General features: G+C 40.0%; 1 protein-coding gene across 4 annotated transcripts in view; it reads right to left on the reverse strand.

The window, feature by feature from the left end:
* Positions 1 to 8,591: 8,591 nt before the first annotated feature.
* The window catches only part of LOC136678928 (kinesin-like protein KIF18A), a 31,442-nt gene continuing 13,212 nt past the window's right edge, over positions 8,592 to 26,821 (reverse strand). For 3 of the 4 annotated variants that reach the window (XM_066657121.1, XM_066657120.1, XM_066657122.1), the window contains exons 7-18: positions 25,567 to 25,743; positions 25,247 to 25,321; positions 24,922 to 25,022; positions 22,728 to 22,890; positions 21,938 to 22,102; positions 20,647 to 20,768; positions 20,158 to 20,399; positions 17,474 to 17,533; positions 11,355 to 11,736; positions 10,857 to 10,949; positions 10,470 to 10,579; positions 8,592 to 9,110 (exon numbers count right to left, since the gene is read on the reverse strand). In XM_066657121.1, the coding sequence (XP_066513218.1) occupies positions 8,971 to 9,110; positions 10,470 to 10,579; positions 10,857 to 10,949; positions 11,355 to 11,736; positions 17,474 to 17,533; positions 20,158 to 20,399; positions 20,647 to 20,768; positions 21,938 to 22,102; positions 22,728 to 22,890; positions 24,922 to 25,022; positions 25,247 to 25,321; positions 25,567 to 25,743 (1,830 nt within the window). In that variant the 3' untranslated portion in view covers positions 8,592 to 8,970. The remainder of the gene's footprint in view (positions 9,111 to 10,469; positions 10,580 to 10,856; positions 10,950 to 11,354; positions 11,737 to 17,473; positions 17,534 to 20,157; positions 20,400 to 20,646; positions 20,769 to 21,937; positions 22,103 to 22,727; positions 22,891 to 24,921; positions 25,023 to 25,246; positions 25,322 to 25,566; positions 25,744 to 26,821) is intronic. The other variant, XM_066657123.1, reaches the window with a different exon arrangement.

The raw sequence follows: 26,821 nt of genomic DNA on the forward strand, positions 1-26,821 counted from the left end.
TTCCATTTTAAGGCAGGATTTACATCTTTGTTACATGCACTATAATAAAGACATCAGAAATGATTTGCTACACTGTATTTCCTCTGAATTCAAAGGCATTAATACTCAATTTGTCAGTACTTTGCTACAGTAACAACTCCTATTCGACTGGCGCGACGTAATGCTGAACAATGCACCGACAATTTGATGGCTTTCAGATGTTGAATGAAGAGTTCTGGACCACAATCATCCAATGCATCCTAAAGGCAGTGGATGGTGTTGCATCAGTCCATGAAACATAGTGTCACTGCTCCACTGATCAATGACACATGGCACTGGGCACAGCAACTTGCATTTCTTCTCGTCAGTGCTTTACTCTGGAAATTACACAAACTGTGGGTGCAACTGAACACTCATATCAATTCATGTAGAAAGGTTGTTCAAGACCTTTGGCCACACTGTATCACAGCACAAGGCGGAACTGTACAGAAACATTCCCAGGGTCTTTTTCCTCATCCATTTAACCCAACATCAACTCTAAATAAATACGGATTTTATTTCTCTTTTTTTTTTAGAATGACTTCAGAATTCACTTGTGATGACACAGTTGCTCCATTCATGACATTTTTATATTTTCCTTTGTATTTTTGGCATTGTGTGTTCTATGCTCTAACCACTAAGAGCTGATGTGCCATGGGGAGCCCTGAAGCTTCTCCTCATCTTGTCAGTGCACGTCAAAACACTCAAACACTGAAGCATTAAACACTCACGTTGATGTCAGCTACTTATAATGTACTACCTTCAAAATACTATTTTTTTTTCTTCAGCCCTCAAACCCTGTACTCAGTATATGATACACACAGGACACAAATAAAGCAAAGGACAGCTTACAATTGTGAATTGTATAATTTCTTCTTAAATATATTCAGAGTTATATTAAAATTTAATTACTACACTCTAAAAATGTAAAAAAAAAACTTAAATTAATTTAAAAAAACCTGATAAAATTTTTTTTTACGATTCAGATTCACAGAAAAAAAGTAAACTACGAGCCATATCAGCTACAGCCTGTTTTCGAACGCTACAAAATGTCAGAAACACAAATTAGTGCAATTAAACAGCGTTTCTGACACAGAAATAACACCAGCAGTAAAAATCCAGAGTGATCTGAATGGTCTACTTTAACAGAAACCATCGGGTATATGGCGCGAAAAGAGAAAATGCGACTGGGAAAAAGATAAAAAAAAAAAAAAAAAAACTTAGCAGAAAACCAAAGAGATTAAAAATAAAAACAAATGTAGCTAGGTGTTCCTACACAATATTATGAAAACATGCATTCAGATATACTGAGTATGGAATGCTAACATAATACGAAAAATGTTAAATGTTTAGTAAACAGACGAATCATTGCCTCTGACTTGGTGGTGTGCAGTGTTCCTCTAATTTGCTGAACTCTGTATTCAAACGCAGCTCTGTGTATTAAATAAGATTGCGCTAGAGCTGCAATGACCGTTGGAAAGTACTCTGACAGAGACTGAGCGTCCTGTCATGGCTTCATTATACTGTCAACAGACACATGAAACAACATACATACTACAGAAAGCACAACATCAGCTTCTTAAAACCGTAATTCAGGATTGTAATCACAAAAACACTTTGTTTTTTAATCAAACGAAGCACCAGTGTTTGTAAATAAACCGCCTCAGTTATCTGCTAGGTCTCTCTCTCCCTGCACATAGCAGAGGCATCTGGTGTTGTTTTAGACAGAGAAAAGAACTCCAAACGTTGAAAACCACGAACAGAAATGAGGATTGGTCTATTCCTGCTCCATGGTTTTGCGGTTTCGGATCTCTTAAGGTGGAAATGCCTCCAAACTCCGGAGATGGCTAACTGCATTAGCGACAGTGCTACAAACTAAACACCTCGAGTTACAAATGAGTGTCTCTGGGAATTCAATCAGTGAATTAAAAACTTACAGACAAGTTAAACTTCATCCACATACAAACAACTGTCGTTTATCCCCCCAAACACACCGATCCACCTTAAAAATGCGGAGCTTAGAACTGCGTGTCCCCACATTTAAGAGCGCCTCAAACAAAATACACAATTTTAGATACAAATTGTTCTTTTGCTGTTAATAATTTAAAAGCTGTTCACTTTGGGAAGTCCAAGGACGTTCAGAACCCAATAATGCTGGTGTCCATTAGTTTCAAAATGCGTTGAAAGTGTGTGATGATTAAAATTAAAGACCTCCCAATGAGTAAAACCTATTACATTTTCTGATGTAATTGATCTTTGGTGTTACTCATAAAATATGAATAAATTCTATTCATCATATTCCAGCTAATTTTATTCAGCCAAAATTGTGTAAATTGCAATTAATACTTTGTTTAAATTTGTTGAATTGAGCTCAATTTGATTTCAAACTACATGAAGTCATTTTATTAAGTGCAAGTTACTATTAGTTTTTAACTAATTATTAATTGACCCCAGACACTGGAGACAGCTATACAAAATGCCCTCCAGAACGAACCAGATCCAGGTGGGGGGCCCCCAGAGCGGCTCTATGTCCCCACTTCAGTCCGGCCGGAGGTTCTACAATGGGGACATATGTCTCCTTTTACTGCACATCCAGGGGTTATCCATACCCTGAAGTTTTTGCAGAGACGATTTTCGTGGCCTAACATGGAACAAGATGTCCGGTCCTATGTGGCCGCCTGTCAGACGTGTGCCTGAAATAAAGAGCTATTAGTCATAAAGTGATCCCCAAGCTCCCATCAGCCAAGGAAACTGCCAAACTGCTGCTACAGCACGTGGTCAGGGTCCATGGGTTCCCCACTGATTTGGTCTCTGATCGGGGCCCCCAGTTTACTAGCAGGTTCTGGAAGGCCTTTTGCCAACTACAAGGAGCCTCGGTGAGTCTATCATCGGGTTTTCATCCGCAGTCTAACAGCCAAACAGAAAGGGTCAATCAAGACGTACCCTCCGGTGCCTTGTGTCCTCCAATCCGTCTTCCTGGGCTGATCACCTGATCTGGGCGGAGTACGCCCACAATACTTTATGGCACTCTTCCCTGCGTATGTCTCCTTTTGAGTGCCAGTTTGGTTATGACTCTCCAATGTTTCCAGAGCAGGAGGTTGATGCAGGAGTCCCAGCTGCTGAGCAATTTGTTTGACGATGCAGAAAGCCAGAATTGCCCTCCGGGCCGCCTCAACAGTCCAAAAGAGAGCAGCAGACAAGAGAAGGTCCAGCAGGTCTGGTTATCCACCAAAGATTTACCCCTCCGTGTTGAATCCCGGAAGATGGTTCCGCGTTATGTGGGTCCTTTCAAGATCCTCCGCAGAGTGAACCCGGTCTCTTATCGTTTGCTCCTCCCTTGTTCCAAGCGTATTAACCCCACATTCCATGTTTCACGCTTGAAGCCTGTACTTTGCAGTACCCTTGCGTCTACCTCTAAACCCCCGGCTCCACGCATGGTAGCTGGTTCACCGGCGTACACTGTCCGACGCATTCTGGATTCGCGTCGGGTCCAAGGCAAGTCTGGCCGGTAAATTGGTAAAGGCTCTTGAGTTTTCTCCTGGGTCTCTCTATCTTCTTCTTCTCCACCAGAGCTTTCTCTTTGGTTTCTCCTGGGATTCAATATTATCTTTTCTTTACATTTTTTTAGTATAAATAAATAATTAGAAATAAGTTGTGTTCTATCTTTAATTTCTTTTGTCTCATCTTGTTCCTCCCTTTTGTTTTGGGACGCTCTCTTGCCTTTGTTTTCTTTTGCTCAATTCTGAGCTGATCAGTTTTCTCCTGACATCTCAAGTTTTCCTCTTGTGTTTCATTTAGTCTCGGTGTTCCTAACTTCCAGAGTTAGGGTTGTTTTTGTGTATTTGTAGTATTTCTCTAGTGCTCTGTTGGTGGCTTGCCCTGTTTCAATCCACCCCTGGGTGAGCTGCCACATTACAATGTGGTGATACAGGAAATGTCACTGCCACACAACTTCAGAGTCTTAGGGTCCTGGGCTCTATTTTCACCTCAGATCAGATGTATTCTTACTGTGTCTGTAGGGGTTTCCTCCTACAATCACAACCAACTTGAGTAGATGCCATTCCAACAAATCCTGGTAAAGAGAGAACACGAGAAAACACAGTCCGGTCTGAAGTGTTTAGGACCACGGCTGAAAAAAAAAAATGTGGACATGCACAGACATACATAGGTGATGAGTAATGCTCTTGGAGGAAGATCTACTTCCAAAACTAGTCAGTGACTAAATATTAGTGGAGTGTAGTAATCAGTGACATTCACTCTCTTCAGTGTAACCCAATTTTATGGATATAGACTTCAATTATTTATTTATTTACTAATTATCAAAACCTCAGACATGTTGCGAGATTTCTAAATGTGGCGACATGTTTAAAGAATTCTAATCTAAACCCTTGCTAGAATAGGAGAGGGTGTTTCTGTAAATGAAAGACATTCATTCATTATCTGTAATCACTTATCCAATTCAGGGTCACAGTAGGGCCAGTGCCTAAGCGGAATCGTTGGGCGGAAGGCGAGAACACACCCTGGAGGGGGCGCCAGTCCTTCACAGGGCCACACACACAGCCCTACGGACACTTTTCTGAGTTGCCAATCCACCTACCAACGTGTGGTTTTGGACTTTGGGAGGACCCGGAGGAAACCCACACAGACACAGGGAGAACACTAAGGGAAGATGTTAATTTCAGTAGAAATTCAATTTAGTTAACTTCCTATAGAAAGTGTCCTTGAGTTTGAGAAAGGCAAAACATAAACATTATTGCTAAATAGCATACATTCAAATTTTAAAATCTTAAGTTGACACCAAAAAAAATCCATGACTATTTCATGCCTCCAAATCCTCTGTTGAACTCCATTAGCAGTTAGCAGAACTCTTTAGAATCACACATGATGCCAACACAGGGAGAGTGACAAAAGATGTCAACTGCTGTCTCTTTTTGTACTGCCCCTGATTCAACATCACTGTCCAGGTCTGTCACATCAGTTGCTAAAACCCCATAATGGTTGGAACCCACTCAGAGACTGAAGCAAATTGTGATGTATTAGAACTCTAGGTCTTGGCTGGTTTGAAGGCCAACGCTAAGACCACTAGGCCGAACTTCTATCTGAAAGGATCCACATACATATCTCAGTTTTTCCTTAAAAGAATAGATAAAGATTCCATGAGGAACACAGTGGGTCTTCTACGTGCATTATAAACTAAGCCTAGTGGTGTTGACTGTGCAATGAATCCCAAACTAATGGTACTCAGCATTCAGGGGCAGACAGACCTTACACCCAGTCAAAACCTAACTAAAGCATTATAGCATCATGTGTCAGAGGACTGGAAAACAGATGCAATACAATGTGAAGCCTAATGGCCCGGGTGAGCAGGCAGTGCTCAAGGCTGGTCTTTGGAGGTCTCTAAAGTGTTGGCTATCAAAGTCTGGTGTAATTAGCTGGGGACAAAGATGCCATGTTTGCTGCGCTCTGGCTGGAGGTGGTTGGGAAAGAAAGTGTGTGTGTGTGTGTGGCATAGTGGGAGGCGCTACACGCATTTGTTTACGTCTGCGTGTGGGAGTAGAGCGTGTCTTCCGCCACTCACCTGTCATGGGAACAGTTTGGCGTAGTCGGAGTTGAAAAAACCCTCAAAAGACTTTCTGTGGGTTTCTTTTCTCTCTCACTCTCTCTCTATTCTCATATCCTTTTTGTGACTTCACCAGACTAAAAGCTCCCTCATCTCCTCTTCGCTACACACATCAGCTCATGAAGCAAACATTACACTGCGAAGACTGACGCACTGAATTTACGGAATGAATATATTACTCATGAATAAAATATATTACATCAGCACAGCGTTTTCAAATTTACCTCTGCCAATAATTGTGTGGATGTATATATCAGTATAAAAGAAGGGTTTATGTAATTGGGCTTTTTTTTTTACTTTGAGAAAACAATGAATTCAAAATAGTCTGTGTTTTGCATTTCATTTCCATGTGAGGAACATATGGACTGCAATGATACTGTTTAGAAATGCAACAAAGTCAACATGCAACATCTAACTCACTTCAAAATGCAAGGAAACAGAGGCATCCTTCATCAGTGTGAACAGAACATAATTCCATACTCATCCCACCTCCTCATATGGGCTTTGGTCAAGTTAAAACTGTAAGCACTATCTTTATTATATACATTTATGCAGGTAACAAACTTATAAAACTGATAACAAAAAGAATGTACGTTTGTAAGCTTTGGCATGTGCAGTAAATATATTTTCTTCTTTGTCAAATAAGCAGTAACATGAATTTCCACTTACTGTCAGTAAATGTGTCGTTTTTCCAGGGCTCCTAAACTCCTGCGTATGACTTAATTATTTATATAATGTGATTCACAATGAGTGAATAGCATGTTCTATCAACAATGGCATTAGTTTTCCCCTTCAGACAGATGTTCGCCCACACAGCATGTTTGTAAAAGTGCTAGTGACCCCTTCAGCGGCATTTGTGAAGGATATAGAGAGGCCTAGTGCTAATCTCGGCGAGGACTGGCTTTCATTGATCTGACCAAAGCCATAGGACAGACATGGCCCGTGCTCCTGTTAATGACAGAAGTGTAAGGGGCTTCTGCTGCCCCTGATTTGGCACTGGGGCTTGGAAACGGCTTCCTCTCTGCATCCATCGCAAAGTTAGGACCACACAACTTTGCGTCTCAACCTAACAGTTCAGCAGTGGCCCTTTTTTATCTTGCATTTGTCATTTCTATCAGAAAACCCTGCTATATACATGTGAGGTCTCACATGGAACCAAGATAAGACAATGACTTCAACATGATCCTAGATTCTACCTGCAGTTGCTAAGCAACATCCACCTCCAGCCTCTTGCGAGTCGTCATTGGACGCTGCGCAGAACACGGCAGCCACCTCATTGGCCGAGAGGAAGTTAATAAACTTTGGTGGAGACCTCCCTCTTTCCAGAAAAAAAAGAGGGGAAAAAAAAAAAGCTTTACTGAAGATTCGTGTCAATGACTGAGCGTGATGGAAGGTGATAGAGCAAAGATGGAGAGAAAGGAGATGTGTCAGTAAAGCTTTGCAGCAACTGTCTTAAAGCAAAGCAAAACAAAGCATCACAATGATGGCACAGACAAAGCTAAATGTAGTGAAACTAATATCAAAGTGTGAGGAAGGCTTTTCCAAAGCCACCGAGGGCATAACACTTTGCCCTGGAGATCGGTGCTTAAACAGAGACGATGAGCAGGGAGGCAGGTGTCCGATTGCATGTTCAACATCAGTCTTTTGTGATGTCTGGCAGCGGGAATATGAAAGCAGCAGCCCAGGAGGGTTAACCGACTGGATCGTGTTACTGTTTAGTCTGAGAATCTTTAAGTCACAGTGTTCTCAACACCAGCTGATCAATACTAGGAGCTTTACAGCATCAAGGGCCTGTCCAGCGTGACAGTTTTTGAGAATTTTGGAGATTTCTTCATAACATTTACCATGACTTCTTACTTAAAACCCTTTCCCTCAAGTGAACACAGTTCCGGGGTCTTTTTTAAAAAAGACCTAAAATCATTGCAGAATATCAGAGTGGCTCATCTTTTCCCATATTTACTGAGATTTAAGGTTGGTGTAGAGCTGGACGATACGAACAAATTGTATATCACGGTATATTTCTAAATTTAGTCGATACGATATAATACCGATATCAATATAAACATGATAAAATACTCTGAAAATCTTCAAGAACAAATAAGAAACCTGATATCACCCTCAAACATAAGCCTCTTGGCTTTGTTGAGAGATAGATGGATAGATAGATATAGTGCTAAATTGATGGCAGCACCCTGTAATGAGTCAGTGACAGATCTAAATAATTATATTTAAATGTTGGAAATGGGTTTAAAAACATATCATTGTAATTGAAACACTATGTATTGTGATATATATCGATATTGAATTATTGTTAAGCCCTAGGCTGGCGTGCACTTTCCATCCCCAAACCAATTTACCCCTGCACTGAAAGTGTGATTTTCATATCTATTAAGCATATAATGCACCCCTCATACAGAGGAAGAACTTGATGCATGTGGTCCTTCACATTCATGTGTGACAAATTCTAAATTCATGTCTCAGACTTTTACTATTCATAACATTAAAAAAAAAAACGAAAAAAAAAACAAAAAAAAAAAACAAAGCCTAACAAATGATTCCATCTAAAGGCAAACTGCTTCACGCACAAGGAAACCATAGAAACACAGGAGGTCAGCGCAGCACTGACGCTCTGCTGCAGTGAACTCCTTTTGTTGATTTTCTAATGAGCTCATGAACTTTTTTTTGCTAACACTGGTGGTGTAGGTAGCAGTAATTATGACGGTCTGTTGGACACTGACACCCTCACTGTGAGTCAAATGATCCTGCCCTGTCACACAGTAAAAATAAATAAAATAAAATGTACAAGTCCACTTTTTCACCATGCATCTGCAATGTAAAGGAAGTTCTCTGCAGAAAAGCTGTTCTGCTTGACTTATGCCTCTGACACATTTTCATTCCAACACACAGCTGCAGATGTAGAGAAAGAGCACAGTACTCTTTATTAAAACGGCTTGCAAGAGACGTACACATAGACGACTGACACAAAGACAATGGAGCTAAAAAGGAATTCACATATAAAACCAAAGGTGTTTAAACGATTCTTAGCATCAGTAAAAACATAAAATAATATTAACTTTGTACAAAAAACTTTTCAACTTAAATGGGAATTATTTTAATAGCATTAAGAAAAGACTTATGACTCACTACTACAACATCTTCAAGTTTAAATCTTGGTATTTACACCCTTGCAAGGTCTCGCCTCCTGTATTCTCCTCACAAAGTCCAGAAAGGGAGATGTATGTGTGTATATGTTTGTGTGTGTGGGAGAGAGATCAGTGCATGAGACTTTAGGAGACGTGTGTGTGGGTTTAAGTGGTTGCGGTGGAGAGATCTCACATCCTCTTGGTGACTTTCTTGAAGAGGGCAGCAGGGCCGAAGAAGGATGCTTTGGACTTCCGTGAGCCCAGCAGATGGAGGTTTCCCTCGGAAATGCTGCGCACTACTCTCCTTCTCGGCTCGTTTTCCGATGATGCTGGACACAGGAGAAAAGAAAGAGGATATTCATATTCACAGCATTTGGCAGACGCTCTTTCCCAGAGCGAGATATATTAGTGTTTTGTTGTTTACTCTGAAAACGTATCCGTATGCTAGAGACTAATGATGCCAGCGCCAGTCGTAGTCTAAGCATATTAAGAAAAAAATGGGGGCGATGAAAAGAATAAAACAAATTACATTTCCAAAGATGTACTATTAAAAACTCCAGGTTGATATTGATGTGAAATAATTAATATAGCATTGTGGCATATTCCAAAATACCAACACCTGACATTTAAAGACTTTTTTTTGTAGTTTACACTATAAACAAATTACTCAGTGTACAGAACAGTCAGGAATTAAACTTTGAACATTCTTTTCTATATAAAAAAAATAAATTAAATAGTTTATTCAATTTAACCTTAATATTAATTATTTAAAAAATTATAATAAAAATAAATAACAATCCTTGAATGGCATTGTACCTAAAAAAAAAAATCACATGACTGCTTTGTTAATTTGTATCATTTAATTGTAATATTAAACAGACCTCTAAAGCTATGTCTAACAGTGTTAATGTTAATTGTTTTGAAGATGTGTAGTGTGGGTTTATTGACGTTGCAGTGGTATTGAATACTGGTACTGGCTGATTGAGAAATGTATGGAACAATGTTTGTTATCCACTACGCAGGCCAACTAAAGTTGAAATGCTAAACAATAACGACCACATGTGTTAAGAGCAGTGCGTGTTCAAGCTAAAAATAGGCCTTCAAGCTATGTTTTGTAATTCTTGTCTGTAATTCAAACATCTGACCCCTTGCCAATTTACCCCCCCCCCAACAATATAAACTAACAACACATTTTCATCAGTATATTGAGCACCTAATAAAGGATATCATTACGGGGCAAAGTCTAGAGGGGGAAAGAAAAACAAAAATCTCTTCCAAGCGTATAAATACACAGGAGGAGGGAGGGGACGTAGGGATAATGATCGAAAGGCCTGATGTGAGAGAACTCGACTGCAAGAGTCAGTGGGAACTGGAGGCGATTGGGGCCTTTTTGGCCAAGCACTACACTTAGTGTAACAGCTGTCAGATGGTCCTGCCCTAACACTTCATTTGCACTGAGACAAACGTAACAAATTATATAAAGTCTTAATCACAAAGGAAGTCAGAAGGGACAATCACATCTGAAGTACGGGCCAGGGTTTTTGACGAGCTGAACTGACAATGGCTTTCCATTCCAAGACCTTAATAGTGTTGTAATGGGTGGAATGTCCCAAAGAGTGGAAAAGCTAAGCTAGGGGAGAAGCACAGGTCCTGCAGATGTATAGCAAATATATGAACACTGGACTCACCTTCAAAACGCCGGACGCGAAATGGTTGGATGATATTGGATGGATCCCGCTTTATTCGTTTGGGGGCAGCAGCACCCTGAATGCTGTCTAGCCCTATCTCTTTTCCAGTGCTAGAAGGAACACAGAGCGTGAGTTGTTTTATCCAGTGTGACGTATAACTGTAATCATGTTTACGGATGTAGGTGAATGTATATTTAAGAGTTTTGTCCAATGGCACTTCTAAGTATAGTGGAGTGTGCTTGTTCTCATTGGGAACTGACCCACAAATAACCAGAGCAGAATATCAGTGTTATCCAGTATGCTACAGCAACAACTACCTATAGATATAGATGCATTCTACTGTAGATATTAAAATATATATACTAATAAAAAAGTGTGAACACTCACCTGTTGAGCTTGCGTTTGCCCTGTGCTGCTGACGTCATGGCCATATAAGATGGTTTAGATCGACGCAGCTCGAGGAGGGATGGGATCTCCAGTCTATAAAAATCAAAACAAAGAAAAAGAAGATCCAGAAATCAACATATTAGACAAGTTTAAATATTAGTATTATGAAGAACCAGACTGGGTTGTTATATTTCACATTTTGTGGGTTGGTAGGCTTCAGACCCTAATAACTGTCCTTTTGCACTGAAAAGTATTATTATTTTTATAATAAATGCCCTTTATTTATATTTATATATATATATATATATATATATATATATATATATATATATATATATATATATATACACACACACACACACACGTCATATTTACATTAATATTATCATATTTATTTATACATTAGTGATGTGAAAAATGGCTGTGTACTTCCAAGGTGTAGATCTGCTCTGCAGAAACAGACGTACTCAGATAAACTTTATTCAGCTTGTCTCTTACCTTTTGTGCAGCTCGTTGCAGTTGTTTGCTCTTAGCACTTGGAGCCGGCTTAGACCTGAATTTCCAGGGGGCTCAGAGGGTCCGGGGGACAGGATTACAGTAGCGTTGGCCAGGGTCGGCTCCTGCTCATCCTTGCCCACCTCGAAGGTGGAGTTGGGGTCAATGGATTTATGGGCTATAGGGCTCTGCAGTTCAGGTGTGTACTGCAGGGGAAACATCCCTTCCTGCCGCAGCACCTCCTGCAGGGCTGGAGTGCACTGAGACGGCAGTGGTCCCGTCCCATCTGAGCCAGGCTTCGGGGGGGACACGGCAAGCTTCCTCCTGATCGGCTTCTTGGCAGGAGGCTCTGCTTTTCCAGAATGATCTTCTAAAAGGTTAGGTCCTGAGAAAGAAACAAAAAATAACAAAATATACAACAGACACTAGAGAATGAATAATTCAATAATCATTTGTTTAGTTTTTTTTTTTTTTTTTTTTTTACATTTTGGTTTTGGACATTTCTTTTTCAGCAAAGGTCTACTGAAATAAATGTGTTTATTTCAGTTTAATTAACTTCATAACAGCCAAAAAACAGGAAAGGCAAAGCAGACTTGGTGCTAAAGCAAAAGGAGACAGACAGCCTCACTTTACTGCCAATGGGAAACTTTCACTGCAGCCTCGAAGATGGATGCCTTAATAAAATGAAAGAGAAAAGAGACCGCGCCTGAACTGGAAGAGAAAATTCACTCTTACTAAAAAGGTATGCAGCTATGGATTGCTATATATTTCTGCGGCAAGAAAAAAAAAGCTTTGCAGCAACACTTTCTATCTTCAAAACCTCTCTGGTGTAATTTTTCATACAAGAAACGATTTGATAATTGTCAGTAAATCCAGTAAAAAGGAAGAAAATGTTGTCTACACTGGACTGCTTCAGATGTAGGAATAAAAAATAGAACTAACTCAAAATAGTTCGAGTTGTAAAAACTAAATAAAAGAAAAAGAAAGAAAACTACTTAAATAACCACATCTGAGGAGTTCATTCATTCAGTTTGAAGTTTGCACATTTAAAAAGGGGAGGGGAAAAAGCTAAACGTTTACATGGTTATTTCCCAAACATTTTTCTTTATATTAATTTAACTGCATTTGTAATTATGAAAATAAATTATACAAGGTCAGAGTCATTAATATGCACCATGTTTATTCAGAGAGAACGTTTAACACAAACTCAACACCTTTTGTTTGCTTCTCCCAAACTTATTCAGTCATCCACTATAAAGCAGAGACAGATGCCAATGCAGACTGTGTGAATGCAATTACAGGAACAAAATCTAATCCTGATTAAAAAGTTTTCTTCCAGGGCTTCTTAAGACAGTACATATAGAGCGCAGGCACGCACCCGTCTGTGATGAGTCACACATTCTCATTCATCCAGCCTATAGACCGCGCCGCACTTACACAATATCATTCTACATGTCATACATTAAAGTTCATTCACAGAGGCCATGGCCCCATCTTGTGTGCACTCAATAATTCTATACGCATCCAGTGCTGAATAATTTAACTGTGTTCGTCACCTGGCCGAGATGAGTCAGTGTGTAGCGGTGGCAGCAGCACACTTGACTGAAGAGGGGGAGAAAAGGGGTGGAGCTGAGAGAGAGAGACAGACAAACAGAGACACAGAGAGAGACAGACAGACAGACAGAGAGAGAAAGAAAGACAAACAAAGAGACAGACAGAGAGAGAGACAGACAGACAGAGAGAGAGTGACAGACAGACAGAGAAACAAAGACAGACAGACAGATACACAGAGAGAGAGAGAGAGAGAGAAAGAAAATGCAAAAAACCCAAAAGTCATACCAGGGGACTTATTGTCCAGAGCTGCAGTGTTGAAGGCCAGGTGTTTAACGAGCATGCAGTGACGTGGGTAAAGGTTTTCACACAGTGTGTGTGAGTGTGTTGAGTGTATGGGTGTGTGGTATGTTTGTGTTTGGACGCATAGGGAGGCTCCAGGAAGCTGGGCGCTGTTGGAGGGGTTTGACGTTGGATATTGAGTGGTGAAGTATGCCGGAGCACGTTGCATTCAGGCTGCACACTGACTCACAGAAAATAACGAGGGAGGGAGGGAAGGAGAGAGAAGCTTAGTAGAGCTGCAGAAACAGGAAGTGTGATTGATAAAGGCTGTAGCCGCATCCTTTGCTGACCAATAGCATCACTCTAGAAGCTGTTAGTATGGAGTCTCAGTGGACAGGAAGCTATTTTCACAAACATGGACTACACGAGAGAAGCCAGGACACATAAGCCCTGCGGCTAAATTCTGCATAAAAACCACTTCTGCATGTTCAAACTACAGCTGGGAGATACGGACAGAACATCACTATTGCAATTATATTGTAACAGGAGCTGATACACATTTTACTGCCATTAGAAAAAACCTGTGAAATTAATTGCATTAATTTTCTTTTGTATACACAGCCACAGATGCCGTCGCTGCATGTTGGCGATATAAATAAACAATTGTGGACACAGTGGTGGGCGGGAAAAAATTATTCTTAAACGTATCCCAATATTGATTTTAAAGGTTTAGTCCTGATTTGCAAAATTACTATGTTCCTTTAAGCATTAGTGAATTTCAAAAGAAAGTGGAAACCTTTGTTATTTTGATAAAAATGACATCTTTAAATATAATTAAGTCACATTTAAGAATATGAAATATAATATATAGTTTTTTATTGTATAGATGACTGGAAATAGGTTTTGGTGTATAAAGTAGCAGTGATATATGGCTGGGACTCTTTTCTGTTTTAAAGAAATATCAATGGGTCAATAAATAACCTTTATAAATCAAATATTAAATATTGAGAGGCACTGAGAATCAAGCCTCCTGTCTCAGAATCATTGCGATCCCAGTTTAACCTATGGAAATCAAGACTTTTTCCAAGATCAGTTCATGAGAAACCTGCGTTAACTTGATAAACCTAATATTTTTACTTGTATAGTGAAAGATAAATTTGTTTCTACTAATAGGCAACATTTCTGTAGGGCCAAATATGATCCAATGAGAGAAATGCAAATAACAAATGATTATCTCCATAACAATGCTATTAGTCATGAGGAGTTTACGTGTTGGAAAGCAAACCTGTCAAACCTGCTCTTTGGGGGGGTTTCTGATCATTAAAGAGCAGGGTGAAATGGGAATAAAGTATGCAGAGCAACAGACAGACTACAGTCTGTGATGGTATAACTAACAAACAACAAAACACAACACAACACAAAACATTCAATGTTCAGTGGACCTAATAAAAACAAACAATAACTGTGTGTGTGTGTTAGCAGATATCTTTTGAATAGGAGCCCAAACAGTCTGCATTTGAGGCTCTCTGGTGGAAAACAGCGCTCATCTACGTCACTGGCTGGCTGACAATAACACACTGGCCTGATGGAGCAGCACATACACATTGTACACGTACACACACACGTCCTGTTTGAGGAACACAGTGTAATAACAGCAGGGCTGAGGTGGAGTGTGTGATGTTTGGGGTTGTGTGTGTGCGCAGTAATTGGTGGCAGAGTGCTCTGGATGGTGTATTTCTGGCTGACGGGATTAATACATGCATGAGGTGCTATTTCTAGAGGAGAGCGCCTCGGATTAGGGTCGCCACCTCACTCTATCCTGCTCTCTTTTTCTGCCTTTCCTTGCACACCGTCACTGACTCACTCTCTCTCATTGTGCTGCTGTGTGTCCATGCAGATGATCCAGGAACGTTTCACACCGTACGTGACTGAGCCCCTCTCTCCTCTCTTCCACTCCCTGCCCCTCCCTTTTCCGCTGAAGAGCAATTTTATGAATGAGACAGAGGAGAAAGGCTGGGAGAGTGGGGTGGGGCTGCGGATGGAGGAAGGGAGGAGAGAGAGAGAGAGAAACGGCAAGTAAAAACAAAATAGAAAAACACTAGAGAGAAGAGACAAACAGAAGGACAAAATGAATACCAAAATGTAGCAGAAATAAAGATGTTTAGAGTTGAGAGAAACAAAGGTAGACAGAACATGAATGAATATAGTATGAGTGAGTGACATTTTGAGCGCTGCATCCACAGCAGGGGCTCCAGGACACCAGTGGCCTCGTGCACACAGTCACGTGCACCTCCCATTTTACATCATTCTCTCCGTCCCTCTCCTGCTCTTGCTCCTCTTATTTTCACTGTCTCACGCTTCAGCACGAGTGCAGGGACAGCGGTGTCAGAACGCAGGGGGCTTGGGGATGGGGCGGTTTTTTGAAGGGAAGAAATAAGTCCATTTCACTTCACAACCTCTTAAAAAATACGAGGGTCAAATGTTGAGTCAGAAAGAAAAACAGCTCTTCTGGCTGAAGGGTTCAAAGTACTAAAGTTTATCCCTCTGTGACAGATCAACTGCAGATTTTTTACAAGCAGATTTGACGGACAGTTTTTTAAGTCTGAGGCGTGTGCAAAAGCACTTCACTAGCTGAGCTTTGGCGGCTTGATTTATAACCGCTGTAAGAGTTAGACGTCAGTCATACTCTGGCATTTTTAATGGGTCTTGATGCAGAAGGAGTATATTTCACTTTACTGTAATTTCTCAGTGTTATTCATTCATTTGGTGTTGTGTTTTTCCTTTGCCCACGCTCCACCCCCTCTCCTGTGCCTGGGACCAAGTGTTTTCCTGTATTTCCCACAATGTGTCTCAATCAAATGAGGAACACCTGTTCTGCAGCAAATATCATTACGGCCCATTTACTGCACCATAACTCATTCCGTCTTCCATTCCCCAAAAGGGTCCCTCCCCACCCCACTCTCTTCTCTCCTTTCTTTCTTTCCCTTCTACAGCAATTTTTTTTTTAAAAAAAAGAATGAATGCACCAAATACTGAAAAAGTAGTGACTGCGTCTTCTGTTTTCTTCTATGTCCATACTGTGGAACATTTCTAAACGGTAATTTTAACTGGAGCTAGCTCAGTTGTTTTGCAGAGTACTGTGAAGTAAAAGCTCTGCAAACATAGCTTCACTGAGTCACAATAGACTCAGGAAATCAACAGTGTGAAAGAATCAAATCTTACTCTATTTCAGTGTGGGATTGTTTTAAATGCTCTGAGGTGGTACCCTCACTTTGCATTCAAATTTCATTTCAAGAGACCTAGAATTGACCTCAGCATGAATTAACTGCATTCCATTTCTGTTCGGTGTTACCAAGGATCCTGTCTAACTCCAAAAAATCAAGCGGTTCAAGCAACCGAGATCATTTGCATCGTTCACCACAAACCTCCACCAAAACAAGCATCTCAGACTGTTTAGAATGAATGAGTTGTCTGCTTTCAGGGTGATGTGTGAAATACAATCGACACAAAAGTGTTGGGCACCTTTGATAGATCTTTTTCTCTCTCACTCTCTCTCACACACACACACAACATGAGTGATGTTGGTGATGCTGGCGGCAAGATTGATGAGTAAAGCTGAGTATGTTGAAGCAGACCATGGGGAACAAAAGAGGCAGAGACCGAATAAAAGAACAGGGGGCTGGAATAGAGGGATAGATCAACAGAAAAACAGTAAGAAATCAAGTGAATGAAAGTGGAGAAGAAAAAAAAATGGCTGAACTCCTACATGTTACCTCTAGGTGAACACAATATCCCTCATAATGAAACCAGAAGCAGGAAATGCTTATACAGAAATGAATACAATTTTTGTGGAGTTTTGTAAGATATTCTCAAACAAGGTATGTTTGTTTGTTGCCAAAGCAGACCGTCATGCTGATAGGATTACCATTATCTGAAAACAACCTAGGATATTTACTGTGCCGTGCAAAAATCAGAAATTTAAATTTCCACCAACCAAAAACAATAAAAGTTAAAGGTAAAGCTATAAATAAACTAAACAAAACTATGTAAATTGAGTGATATTTGATTAAACCTGTTATTAGCAAGTTTAAATTTTTATAAGCTAAAATCTACACTAGCACATAAAACACACTCTTAAGATCCGCACTCATTCTTTATTAAAAGCTCAGTGGGTTATTGAGTTTAAATTGTGTAGGTGTAAATCAAATGAGTTTAAAAATTGAGTTAAAACAATTAAACTTGTTTTATTAAGAGTGAACACTCTATACTGCTCAGAGAGGGGCATTTACCTCTAGGAGAGTGCGCGTGTTTGAGGCGTTGGGAGACTCTGCGTGTGCACTTCTCTGCACCTGAGAAAAGAAACGGCAGGGTTATGACATGCCATGTGTAATACTAGCAACTATGCCTCTACATTACAGGGAATATACAGTGGAACATCCAATAGGCGAGTCTCTCAGCGCGCCCAGACTGGAGTGAGCTTTTAAGATTAGCAAATTGTAGCTTTAGCAATTTAGCATTAGTGTAAATAGCAGACATCGAAATTCGTGCTAAGTTAAGCCGTATCTACGCTTCGTCTCCCTACATTCACCCACCCACCCCCCACCTCCCGTCATCCAGCCAGTGCCTGTGTTACTGCTCCAGCCAGTCGTCACGTCTTCAAGGTAGTGCTGTGTAACCACTTAAAACTTTTTTATTTCTTTTTTATTACTGTTTCCACTGTATTTCTTTTTTATTTTTAGTAACGCTACATGTATTTTTTTTTACTAATTTGAGAGTTGTGTAAACATATATCGGTGCAAAAAGGGTGACTTTCGGGGTAGGGGCTGGAACGCATTAATTGCTTTTCCATTATTTTAAATGGGGAAAATTTGACTTGAGAAACGAACTTTTCCACTTACGAACCGGGTCACGGAACGGATCAAGCTCGTAGGTAGAGATTCCACTATACACACATTTGCTGCTCTTATCAGTGTATCCACCCTTCTATTCATCTATTTATTTGTCCATTCATCTCCTTTGTCTACAGTAAGTTCTGATGATTTTCAAAGTACAAATAAGTACATATCCTCTACAGAGAACTAGGGCTGAACGATTTGGGGAAATAATCTAATTGCGATTTTTCTGTGCAATATTGCGATTGCGATTTAAATTGCAATTACTTATGACTTAAATTTCAAACTCATTTTAATCATCATCTTTCTACATGAAATCCACAGATGAAATGCAGTTTTACCTTTATTTTTAAAGCCTATGAGTAACTAGATAAATAAGATAAATTTACACATGTTTAAAAGTAACATCAATAAACTTAACAGTAACATCAAATGTTTGTTTTTCCACATAAGTTTTATATATGAAGTTGCATAAATTATATACCTACAGTGAAAAAATATTATAATAAATTAAAGATAAACAACACAAAATCACATTTTTGCATATAAAATCCAAAAATTATATTCTAGGAAAATTAAACTGTTTGCATATATGTCACTAGTCAAAAACAAGTGTTCACAGGTTTCTTGCCAAAAAGACAAGCATATCTACTTTATGTGGCTTCAGGCATGAACGCTGACATGTGATTTGAACCGACACTTGCCGATCGCAAGGTGGAGTCTGTGGCCAAAACACTGTAGCCTGGTCCACTCGTTCATTTCAGCTGCCTTAATCATGTTAGATGCGATATCTGTGATAATGCACACTTGCCCCTCTTCATTCAGACCCCAGCTACACAACGCATTTTTCAATCCATTTGCAATGTTCTCTCCCGTATGGTCAAGAGGAAAGTACGACGTCTGTAGACAACAAGTCTTTAATTCGAAAGCTTCACTTATGGTACGTTATGGTACATGCTCAAATGAAAGAAGCATATTTCAGATATGAAAACAAAAGACTGTTGGGACAGTTCTCACACAGGAGGTGAAAATGCAGTTGAAATAGCTTTCGGAAAAAGTCACCAGGCTAAGCTAAATGAACTCAGATGTTAATGTTCACATTAGACTTGCAATTCCGTTCCCAGTTGCTAAATAAATTTATAGCTTAATGGCAAAATTATGGACATTTTTTTTTTTCATGGGTCAACCTCCTGCATTTGGAACATTTTTCATGCGGCCAGGAGCGTGCCGCCATTCCTCTCTGCTCGAAAGCTTCACTTATGAAGTGAACAGTGAGGCTCTGGTATGGTTCAGCAGTTCGGCTGTAGACCACGTCTGTAGTTGTCGAGTAAAACTCAATTTTTTAGCTCCATTTCAACTCTATTCCTACATGAAGCATACAGTCCTGGTATAGTGACTTGGTTGAAGTATGTGCGTGAGGGAATCTGGTATCTCTTATCAAGTGTTTGGAAAAGGTGTTTGTGAATCGGCACCATGTCTTTCGCCAAGTACTTCGCAATAGAGTCGGTTATCTCTCGGTGCCTTCGCGAACTTTTTTCATATGGAGTGACGCTTTTAAACGCCTCTGTGACTGAGGTTTGCTTGGTTGTCATGTTAGGAAATTGTGCCGGTTGATGGCTGGGCCTTTTAGACATACATTCATCATAGAGATGTCTGTGATGTTTCCCTGCCCCTGCATAATTGGCTGGTTGCGCGTTTATTTTTATTGGATGATTATTCCCTTGTAAAACGAGCAGTCTATTGGCTAATTCAAATTGCAGCTCCTGCGATTCAAAAATCGCGTCCACTCAAATTGCGATTTCGATTTAAATACGATTAATCGTTCAGCACTACAGAGAACACAATGAACTCCAGTTATCTGCTGAATTTATCAATAAATAAGGTGCTGAAAACTCCATATTCAATTTACCAGAAAGAAAACGTAAACTGATTTTATTTAACTTATCTTCATTCAGGGGAAAAGTATAAAACAAAACATCTTTGACCAGGGGTGTCTAAACTTTTGTATACAACTGCATTTTCCATCCGTTCATCTACCCATACGTGTTGGCAGTAAGATAAAAACGATGTGTGCCACTCACTGCATGGTGTGCTCTGGTGAGTGAGGAGGTGAGAGAAGGACAGGAAAGGTTGTAGAGAGGTGCGGTCATTGGTCCTGTCCCTCACTTCTGGGTTTTCCTGGTCTGCCCAAACCACACCTCGCTCCCTCTGCACCAGTTGTTCCAGCTCCTCGTGTACTGACTCATCATTCGCTGTTGCAATGCCTGCAGATTTCAGTGCCAGATACTGCTTCTGGTAAGAAGGCAGCAGGGCATGAACCAGTCTACACAAAGAGGCATAGAGGTATTTATTCATTTCCGTGAATTCCATATAATAATACTTTATTTAAAAAAAATAAAATAAAAAAATAAGGTAGCCTTATTTCAGTTAAAACTATACAGATACAATACAATGCAATCAAATGCTTTACTAAGTTGCAAAACACAAACCTGTACAGCAGTACAAGTGATAACACTGAGGACTATATGTAGTTTAATTTATCTTTCACTAAGGCAAAAATGGGCTCATACTTGTGGGTGTGTTTGTTCTCCTGGTCTTGCAGACTAATGAGACAGTTCATGTGCTCGATGTGCTGCTTCAGGTCAGTCACCTGCAGCTGGAGCTTATGGCACTGCAAGTCCTTCTTAAGCTCCTGCACATAAAGGGGGAGAGGGGGAAGGGAGAAAAGCCACAAGCATTTGAAAAGCAGTGATAAATTTATGAAATAATGATGACACAATGACATTCCCAGGGGCATCGTGATGCTAAGTCCACATGTACTTAAAATCATGAGGAAATGATGGTCATCTCTTTACTGGAGAAATTGAGACATGATGGATTGGTGTCTGATGATCTGTAAAGTGTCTTTCAAACAGAATAATAACTGCTACAGCATGAAAGATGGTCACAGCTGAAACTTAAATTCCTCCTAGCCCACGTATAAATAAAATAAACAAATTTTATACAAAAAGAAATTCCCAGGAAATTGCAGATAAAAATGTCCTGATGGTAGGGATATAAAAAACAAACAGCACTGTGAGTGAAGAGGCAGCACTGGACTGACGTGTCTGAACGGTGGTGGTGAATATGACGAGCCAGCTGGAGGGGGGTTAAGGCCTAAAATGGATCAAACTGTACCAATCCCTCTTCAATACTGAGAAACCAGAAGAGAGGATCGCTGCCTCAAAAACAATACAGCCAAGTACAGGCCAGCTGTGATCTGTTTTGGAGTGGTCTTTGTTTTCCTACACCTCTCTGAGAATGTGCTTTCTGAGGACTTGGTTAGCCCCCCTCTGACGCAGGGAGACGCAAATGCAAGCGGATCACGGAACATCTGATGGGCGGGTGTATCGCTAGGCTGCTCTACTTCCAGGAAAAGAAGAAAAAAAGGAGGAGGAGGAAGAGAGAAAAAGTGGAGTAAGGTGTATAGATTGAAGAACTGGCTGTGAGAAGGAGTAAAGGGCATTGATTTCTGTTTCTCTTGCTTTTTTTTTTTTTTTTTAAAGGAGTCATCTTAAGGTGGATGGTTATATCTAGAAGGACAAAGAGCCAAAGCAGGAGCATGAATGGAAAAAGTACTACTCTAGATACAGGGACAAAGCCCAGCATCAAGATCAACAAGTCTGTGGAACACGCTTGAGATGAAGCTCGTATTCTGGATGCAGCGGAAACACACTGATGTGTGTCAAAGTGCTATTTTACTTTTTTTTTTTTTTTTGTTTCCTTCCCCAACACCAGATACCAAAGCCATTAGCGATAAATATGATTTCTTTAGAAATGTTTATTGCTACTTTGATAATTTCACATGATCATATTTCTGACCTCTGGAGTGTGTCCAGCGTCACCGAGCAATTTCATTTCATTTTCAATGCGATGCAGCCATCCTTCATTCTCCTGGAAGCGTCTCTCACTCTCCTCCAAACGCTGCTTCAGGTGCTGCTGCTGGGACTGCAGGGAAGCCATCTTACGCTCAAACCTACAGGTGGCCTACCACATGCACAACACACACAAACACACAGTTTTCTAATTTATGATTCATAGGTGTCAATTAGAATCTGATAGGACTGCTAATATGTATTTAGTTCAGCTGGTCTGAGACATACAATGCATTAGTAGTTACTCATCAAAGCTGTGAATGTTTAAATCTCATTGTATTTGTATGAGCAAGCTTGTGTCTGAGTGTAAGTTTGAGCTATAACTCTGTTTCATAAATCAGACACTCATTAAAGGTCCTTAGTATTGAACTTTTCCCATCTTAGTCAACATGATTCACTCAGTAAATTAAGTTACTTTATAAATTTGTGATTTTATGCAACTCAGCACACACCTCAACGAAGCATCACACAAATGCCATTCAATGCTCTTGCTGCAGTTATGTAAACTTGCAGTTGTTAACTGGAAAATCTGTATGTGCAATAAAATCATGCCATGGCTGATATTTACAGTCACAAAAATACCAAATCTACAGGTAGAAAGACCAAATCTTTTCATTCGACTTCTGTAACTCAATAACACAGTTAACAGGCCTTCCCCTAGAATATGTAATACAATCTCAAGCATAACGTGTTACTCTGTGGTTAAAGGGGGTGTGTGGAGAGATAGAAGCTGCTACCTTCTCGGCTTTGTTTTCAGGGAAAAAGATCAGGCTCAGCTGGTGCCACTCCTCTCTGTGGCTGACCCGGAGTTGGTTCTCCTTCAGCTGTTTCTCGATGCTCAGCTGCTCCTGCCGCACCAGCTGCCGTGTCTCAAACAGACAGCGAAGAGATTCTGACATCCTACACACACACGTTTAAAAAGAAATATACACCCTCACGTTATTATAAAAGGTGTGCAGGAAGTGCCAGCACAGTGGTTCAGAAGGTAGTGTCACAGTCACACAGCTCCAGGGACCTGAAGGTTCGAGTCCCACTCCAGGTAACTGTCTATGGGTTTTGTGTGTTTTCTCTGTGTCAGCGTGGGTTTCCTCCAGATGCTCTGGTTTCCTCCCATGGTCCAAAAACTCAAAAGTGTCTGTTGGTGTGAGTGTGTGTGCACGTGTCGCCCCGTGAAGGACTGGCGCCCCCTCCAGGGTGTGTTCTTGCCTTGTGCCCAGTGATTCAGGGTAGGCTCTGGACCCACCTTAAAAGTTTCGAATGAGATGCAATTGATTTCTTGTAGTTAGAAAAAAAGACTTAATTTCTGATACCAATAATCCTTACATTCTGCCCTTATTTACACAGACATTCATGTGTTGGCGCATGAACACAACATGAACTGTAGGAATTCCATAATTAAGTACCTCACACAGATTAGAAACAGGGCTGTTAACTTCCACTGGTTGAATCAGGAGAGATCATGCCTTATGGGTATTTGATTTGGTACGTAATGGTACATGCTCAAATAAAAGCAGCATATTTCAGATATGAAAACAAAAGACTGTTGGGACAGAGTTCTCACACAGGAGGTGAAAATGCAGTTGAAATAGCTTTCGGAAAAAGTCACCAGGCTAAGCTAAATGAACTCAGATGTTAATGTTCACATTAACTTGCAATTCCGTTCCCAGTTGCTAAATAAATTTATAGCTTAATGGCAAAATTATGGACATTTTTTTTTTCATGGGTACCCGGCACAGTCCTGATTACACGACTAGAGTAAAGTATTTCAGTCAAGATTTGTTACAGGACTGGGGGGTAATTATTTGTTTATCCCCCTGACGTCACAGGCGATGCACCAGATAACCTCAGTAAGTCAGTGCCCTGCAAAAGGTCAAGTATGAAAAATATAGACTATGTTTCTAAAGCTTAATTATGCTAAAACAATATAAGAATATATTTTTCATAATGAATCATTACTGAATATGCAGCCATAATATTACAGAGTTAACATTATCCACAAGTTTAAATTTATTTTCTAGCTTTCTGTGACACTACTTTCTAATTTATCAAATTAAATTATAGATGGGTGTAGAAAACATAAATAAATGAACGTATTCATGAATGAATACAAAACAGATAAAGCCAAAACAAGAGAGTGAGCCAGAAAGAGAAAGACATTGGCCATCAGTATTGTGACGTGGCTGCAGCGGCGCCGCTGCCAACCTCCTGCATTTGGAACATTTTTCATGCGGCCAGGAGCGTGCCGCCATTCCTCTCTGCTCAACCCCTCCCTTCCCTCCCTCCTCCCAGTTGTGAATTCTGATGCCGGTGAATGAAAATGCGTAGGAGTAAGACTCATTCATTCCTCCCTCGCCTCCTACTTGCTCTCCCTCCCTCGCCTGCTTGCTTGTCCCCTCCTCTTTTTCTATTTCTCTCTCAGTGATGCTGCTGCAGAGCTTGCTGATGAGCGCTGGCACATGACGAAGCTGGATAGGGAGACGAACAAGCTATAGTCCTGTATTATGGTACAAAGCAAGTTAAGGCAGAGAGGGAGGACGATGCATTTAATAATAATAATAAAAAAAGAACAGGAAAATAATTAAAGAAACATAGAGGAAAAGATAGAGTGCCATCCTGCAGTCTCAGCGTGTCTAATGAAAAATGCAAAGGAATGGAGACCTCCACCTGCAGTGGGTCGTGGGCATTGTTCTGTGTACTCTTACTTATCAATTTTTAATGGGTATTAAAAGTTTTAAAAGGCAGAGTTAAAGAGCTACACATTTACACACGGCATAAAATAAACAACAACAAACAAAAACACTGGTCTTAAGCCACACGCTACTGCTTTCAAATAGGGTTTGCTTTTTTGTGCGTGACTGCACAGCTGTACATCTTCCTTCAAATAGCAAGTGTGCAGACAGACAGACAGACAGACACACACACGCAGCTTACTTCTCAAATTCAGCTCTCCGTTGGCTGGAGATTGGATTAAGGGCAAGTGGCTCCACCTTCCGCTCCTCTAGCTCTTTCAGTTTCTGTTTCAGCATGATAATCTGCAAATGCGTACACACACACACACACCAAACACACACACACAAACTCTTAGCCTGGTCTCAGCTAACACGCACCTGCCTCATTCTAATTAGACCCATCTCACCTGTCAAGGGAAACAGACCAGATTTACACAGATACACAGCATAGGTAATGAGAGCCACCATGAGACTGTGTTGGTGTTTAAGACTGATGTCTCAGTGCATGTTATAATGGGAACTCTTACCTCAGCTTTCTGCTTTTCACATATGACTGCATACTGACCAACATGGCTGTCCAGACTAACAACGTTACTCTTCAGCTGGGTGAAAGATGGAAAAGAGATTAGTCTTCATTGAAAAATGATAAAATCCAGCAGGGGTTAATATTATTTCAGCTTCATGTGCTTGAAACTACATATCAGTTTCGTAGTAGTTACTTATCATTTCAAAGTAATGGAGGTCAAGCCTTACAAATAATAGTTGAACACTAAGCCCGTGCTATGGGTGTTTATACATACATATTTAATATTAATTAGGGTAGCAGTTTGTGCTAGAAAGGCCTTACTGTTGACTTGATCTCCTTGGCTCGATTGGCATACTTCAGTGTGTTGTGTGTGTCCTCATAAGAAAGTGAGGATGGGCTAACGTTAGCGATCATCACCGTCCTGCAGTTCCCACCCAGAGAATCTTTCAGTAACCGTGTCAGCTTGCTGTCTCTGTAAGGGATGTGCGTCTTCTTACTCTAAACCAAAAAAACAAAAAAACAAATTGACTTTAAAGAACAATGCTTTAAAAATGTTCAAAAGACTCAAAACAGAAACATTGTACAAGATAAACCAGTTAGACTTTAAATATTCAGTGCTGAAAATAAATAAAATGGGTGTTAGAACTCAGTATTATTGTGACAAACAATATTAAGAGCAAGTGATTTAGTCAGCTATAAGTACACAAATGAAGTGCTCTGAAACCATTATATACTTATCTAGAGTTCTCCATCATGTCTCAGTGCTGTGAGGGAAACATTAATAGTTACTGTCACAACAAACATGCATCACCATAATGAGCCTGTTAAGACTTTAAAGACGCAGTTATTAATTTTCAAAGCCTACATCGAAACTGATACTTAGAAAAAGCTTTTCTAATAAAAATCCCAAAATATCTTGTAAGTCATAATGGCACTGTATTTCTAGAAACAAGTCTGTATTGTGTTTTTTTTTTTTTACTTTTAATTTACACTTTGCACAACAGTGATATTCGTGATTTTATGTATTTATTTATTTGTACTTATTACAGGCCAAGTTACAAACTGGGGGTAACTGTCACCATGGTGATACCCTTATAATATATGTATTTGTATGTCGTTTTATATTTTAAAACAGAACTGTACCATATTCTATTTCAAAAGCAGATTTCTTGAATCAATAATTAAAAAAAGTATTTGTAATTTTTCTTCTACAAAATACACTGTATCGTGAATGGACACCTTTAACAAAAATGTACAGACCCCCCTTCTCCTTTTTTTTTTTTTTTTTAATTTAGTTAGATTTTACTACAGTAAATGAGTTTAAACAATCAGAGACTTTATCACTTCTTGTTTTGTCATTATATTTTGTAAAAAAAAAATGCTTTGATGAAGTCACTGGAACACGATTTTAATCAGATATTATAAATGAGTAAAACAGTAACACAACATTTCACTGAATCAACAGATGACCCCTGGCAACCTCAGCATATAAAGGCAGCAAGTGAAATTCCACCGCTTGGCTGAAAACTCAACAAGCGTGAAGTTTGATGACCAAATTACTGCTCAGCTGGGTGTG

Source organism: Hoplias malabaricus, chromosome Y, assembly GCF_029633855.1.
Source record: "Hoplias malabaricus isolate fHopMal1 chromosome Y, fHopMal1.hap1, whole genome shotgun sequence".
Classification (NCBI taxonomy): Eukaryota; Metazoa; Chordata; class Actinopteri; order Characiformes; family Erythrinidae; genus Hoplias; species Hoplias malabaricus.